This window comes from Morone saxatilis, unplaced genomic scaffold (assembly GCF_004916995.1).
Source record: "Morone saxatilis isolate NCDOM2014 unplaced genomic scaffold, NCSU_SB_2.0 Contig15, whole genome shotgun sequence".
NCBI classification, from domain to species: Eukaryota; Metazoa; Chordata; class Actinopteri; family Moronidae; genus Morone; species Morone saxatilis.
In genome coordinates this window covers 12,062,258-12,067,386 of record NW_023339707.1, presented here as the reverse complement: position 1 = coordinate 12,067,386, position 5,129 = coordinate 12,062,258, and the positions used below count along the sequence as shown (strand labels likewise).

The window sequence follows — 5,129 nt, the reverse complement described above, 5'->3', positions numbered from 1 at the left end:
AGAGCTCAGCCTCCCAGAGATTAATATACAGTAGGTGTAGGGAACAAACGTCACTTTTTATTGGCTATAGATAAACAAGGCTGTCTCGAACGGCAGAAGTTGGAGGAGCTGTCCAGATGCTGAAAAAGCATCAGGCAGCCTTTCAATTATAAATAAATGATGGTGGTTCTGGAGGAACTAATGTAATTTTAACACTAATTTTGTCGTTAATTTGAAGTCATTTTTCATCTTCCCTGCAGCTTTCCCAAACCAAAACAGAAAGATCACTTTAAGGAGATGTTTGAATCCAATCAAAATATTTCACCTATATTATATATATTATGTTCTTAAATTGGAGAAAGATAATACAGTTCAATGCAATTTTCTCGCCCCTCGATGCTTATTTATTTTCTCTTAGAGGCTCTTAAAACCAATTTGGAGCAGAATAACGATCCGTCCAGCCATAGATCAATAGCCTGCATCTGCAACGAGTGTCAGTCGCAGCCCAGCATGTAGGAGAATGCAGACAGGAGGGGTGGAGTTCACAGCTTTTACTTTTCAAACGCTGCTCTGCCAGAGGAGCTCATTCTTTGCCTGGAGAAGAGCGGAGTTGGCGCTGATGCGTCCTGGCATGTGATCCCACTTCAGTCAAATCAATCGTGTCGCCGCTGCAGCTTTCCTATTAAACTTTCCATGCTGTTGCCCGTCCAATGGACAGCACTTAGGAGGTTTGTCTGGACCGTATCCGCTGCTGCTCGCTCGCCCGCTGCGCTCCGGCTCTCCACCGTCGGCTCTCCAGGTTCGGAGGGACTCACGCGGCCCGGGGAGCTGGCCTGCGTCTCCTGCACACATGGAGGGAGACGTTATGGACAAGTTGGAGGCCACGGCCACGGTCTGTGACTTCGACCCCATCAGCGGGAGCATCCCGGCCACCAAAGTGGAGATCACCGTGTCCTGCAGGTGAGTCCGCTCCGGTGCTGATGCTGCTGTCTCTGCGTGAAGGCTTTGGGGAGCTGCGCGCGCTTTGGGTGCGTTTTGCTGTGAGAGGACAGGACACTGGGATGAGTAACGTGCAGTTTAACATTTTGATGCTGAAAATAAACAACAACATAAACGTCGCCGTGTGTCATTTCCTTATGAAAAACAACTACCTTAAACATTTTAAAGAATAAGAAAACTTTAAAAAAGGGTAAAATAACAAAGCTGAGTAGAGAAAATCCTCGCAGAGATCTTTGCTCTGCTGTAAAGACACACAGACAGCAGATGGCTTTAGACTATTTAAGCATATTCGAGACTTTCCGTTAGAATAGTACATTTAAAAACATCATACAGCACTTCATTATGACTCTAATGTCCAGTTACTTAAGTAGACAACTGTTGTAAATCTGACAGTCCTTAAACTTTAACGCTTTTGTTTGTTTGTTTGTTTGTCCCGTTTATTGTTAAGATTTACGCTTATCTCCAGCTCGTGTGTGTTTGTGTTTTGCGGGCGCGAAGTCGCGTGCCACAGGAGATATCGACCGTCGTGGAGTTTGTTGGCGTTTCTGTGAGGTTTCCCCTGAGGCACGGTGTCGTGTGAAGCCGTTTAAACGCTTGACATGCGCCGAGTTTGATACAGAAACGTGGGGGAAAAAACAATTAGAGCTAAATATTTTCACCCAGTGGCCTTTAAGTGTGTCCCTGGTCCCCCCCCCCCCAAATACCACGAATATGGCAAGTGCTTCGGCTGGATAGGGTGGGGCAGCTGGTGGCAGGTAGAGTCACTGTATACTGTATGCTGCTGCAACATACAGTGGCTCTATATGGTCGACGAGTACAGTTGCTACAGTTTGTGTAGTCAACGTTTTTCGTGGAAATTGGCTTTAATTTGTGTTTCCAGGGCCTCCTGGGCTCAGTGGGCTGTGCATCATTTTGCCATAAGACAGAGTTGAGCTCTTTGTAGCTCTTGGCTGCATCAGTGTTATATGCATGCAAATGATGTCTTCCTATGAGCACTGCTGTTGAAACTGATTCCATAGAGATTTCCTTTAATGTACATAAAGCCACAAGCCAGAGAATAACATCCTGCTGCCATTGCTTTCTTCACACCTCTCTCGTTTGCTTTCCTCCCCTGAAACCTCCATCCACTCAGTTATCTGGAGGGGAAACTGATTGATTGTTTTTTCTTGTTGCAAACTGCTGCTTTGTCATCCATTTTGAAATTCTGAAGTTGTTCCACAAACCCGCGTTGCTGTTGCCATTTAGGTGACCTTATAACCCATTTAGGATATTAATTAATTAGTCACATTTCAGGACAAATCTGTTAACCTTTATAGTGTTGGCATGTTGAGAGGATGGTGCAGCTATGAGGGGGTGGGGGGCTTTTTAAACAGCTTTAAGCCCTACATTACTTTACTGTAGGATTCCTGTATGACACTGTAGGACTGTAGGATGTGTTTATGTAACCAACATTATTGAATTGTGTGTATAAGAGTAGGTGTGTGTGGCATTAGGTTGTGTGCGATTACACTGTGTGTGTTTTCAATCATAGGGCATGTGTTGTGAGGAGCAGCTGGCCTCGTGTTGTTTCCCTCTTGATAGACACTTTTGTTTTTTTCCCCCAGACCTTTATACTTTAAGCGGAGATCTGTGTTGATGCCCCCGGGCTCTGTCGGTCTGCAGCTCCCTTGTCTGTCATTAATGTCTCTCCAAACAAAGATTTGCTCCAGGACACAGTTTGATAGAGAAGACAAAATAATTCCTGCCTTCACTGGCCCTTGAAACATTGTCTGTTTTAGATGCAAAGACTTTAGGTCCTGCTGTTCTTCTTTGTGACTTGTGGATATCGCTACAGTAGCTCATGTCTGACCTCTGAGGACTGCTTCAAAGATCACTAGACAGCTCAAAAGTTGGATACATATGAAATCAACAGCCATGCATCGAGCCACTTTTCTTCCACTTATCCGCGAGTGTGTATTTGGTCTTTCCAATAGAAACGGACTGAAACAATGGGTGTTATGTGGGTGAGAGACACAGGCTCCACAACTCTGTGTAATTGATTTAGTAAGCCTGAAAGCTCTGAGGTTGCAGCGCACATGGAATTGAATTGCTGCGTGCGGCCCTACAGGCATTCTCATAACCCTCTGCCAATATTGCAGCAAGCCCCCTGACAAACTGGAGTGACTGAAGCAGACACCCCCTTATCAAAACAAGTGCATATCGCTGTGATAGCACATTGTTCACCGTCTATGGTTCTGATTGGTTTTTGCTCACAGGTCAGCCAGTGAGCCGAGCCCAGAGCATCTGCTTCTTAGCTGCGAGGGCTACACTCCAACTCAGCAATAAGATGACTCTTCAAACTCAAGTGGTCTCTATCTGCGAACGCGTGCCAGTGAATACAGTTCAGTGGGTTAGGGCCTGTGGTCCTCTGGTGCTTTTACAGGCTCGATCCCACCTCTTACGTGGCAGTAATGAGTGTGTTCATTAGTTAATATTTAAGCAGCCCTGATGAATATTTCAGAAGTTGTCTGTGCAGTTTGCTACATCATGCTTTAATTATGAGCAAAGTAGTAAATGTGAATCCTGCTGGATTGTAAAATGTGCCCTTTCTATATCTCAGTTTACCAGACCGTCTCTGAGTTCCCATGTACAATGACTTAAGGGAAATTGGGGCTTCCAGTGTTCCACTGTGAAGAACATTTTTGGTAATGAATGTTGGAAAAAATGTGCACACACAAGAAATTCACAAAGCCCCTAAAGGCACATGGATCTTCATTTAATGAATAGACTTTTTTCTCCTGTGTTTCTCTTTGGTTTGTCACACTACAGATCCAAGTACTGGATCTAAGTTATGATTTGTAAATGCGCTGAATACTGTATGTGACCAGAATGAGGGAGCAGAGTTTATAAGCTTGAGAACCCTGACAAAGGTTTACAACCCTTATCAGAGCAGAGCAAGGGAAAAAGAATGTATTGCTCCTGAAAGATTACTTTTAGGCATCTTATTTGTTAGATAGTTGCCATCCAGAGGAGAATAAAGGGAAAGAAAAATACATTATAATCTGATGAAAAGCCCAGATTTGGACACTGTATCATCGCAAGAACATGACATACACTATAGTACAACAAAACCACCAAGCACAAGGATGTAGCTTGAATTTTTATTTGAAACAGAGGGCATATTATAGGAATTTATTAGTCCTTTGCAACGTGTCAAAACACACCACAGGTATGCTGTTAAAAGTGAAATCGGCTGACAAAGCCACCCTCGCTTCCACCGCGCTCAGCCTCCCACCTGACAGCTTGAACGTCGAACTTTATTAACCCCCATCGCCCATTTTCATCAAGACGAAGACGCTGCATCTTGTCCATCCCCTCCTGTTCTCTGCCGTTGCTTTGGTTGTTTGTTGTAACCATTCATTTGCTGTGATAGATTGGTTAGAGTAGCACTGGATCCAATCAATGCATTCCATGGCTGGGGGGATCTAACTCAACTGGGCCGCTCTGCTCCCAAGGGATTCATTACCTGGTGAAACACACAAGAGGTCACATGACTTCCAGCATCCCGTGACAAATGCTCACAGGAGAGGATCCCTGGCACACAAGGCCACTGATTGCCATTCCCCGGGGTCAATCTGAAAACTTGCGGCATGCTTCTTGATCTGAACTCTTCCTGAGGCAATCATTGCAGCAGAGGGGGGAGGCCTAATGAAATCATCAGGACGATTAGGATGTGTGGCATCGCTGCTCCATCTGTCAAAAACAATTGCTTGAGCAGAGCAATTGGGATTCAAGCCGCCTGTCTAACCACCTATTGTTTATTCGAATGCATTGTTATGGCCTGTAACTCTGCTGTTGTTTTAGTGTTAATAGCTGTTGTAGCTGTTGATCTCATTCAGTCTGGGTTACCCATTCAGTCGAACCCTCTGACCTGGTTTTCAGCTTGAAAGTTCCTTTTGTTTTGCCCCTGCAGAAAGCAAGTTTGAATTGAACTAGTTTGCATTGTTTAATCGCATAAAATATTAATACAAGATCTCTCTGAGTAAGAGAGAATTTTCAATTTGCAGTGTATTTACTGCGTCATTCTCTTCATATTGTGTTCTAGGTTAAGACTGACCTGGGGCGAGCTTGCAGCTTTTATCCTGCAGGATGGCTTGTGTGTGTGTGTGTGT

At 44.5% G+C, this 5,129-nt stretch overlaps 1 protein-coding gene across 3 annotated transcripts in view; it reads left to right on the top strand.

Annotated features, from left to right (window-relative positions):
• Positions 1-589: 589 nt before the first annotated feature.
• The window catches only part of cpne5a (copine Va), a 67,728-nt gene continuing 63,188 nt past the window's right edge, over positions 590-5,129 (top strand). For all 3 annotated transcript variants that reach the window (XM_035655923.1, XM_035655925.1, XM_035655924.1), the window contains exon 1: positions 590-939. In XM_035655923.1, coding sequence (XP_035511816.1) covers positions 830-939 — 110 coding nt within the window. In that variant the 5' untranslated portion in view covers positions 590-829. The remainder of the gene's footprint in view (positions 940-5,129) is intronic.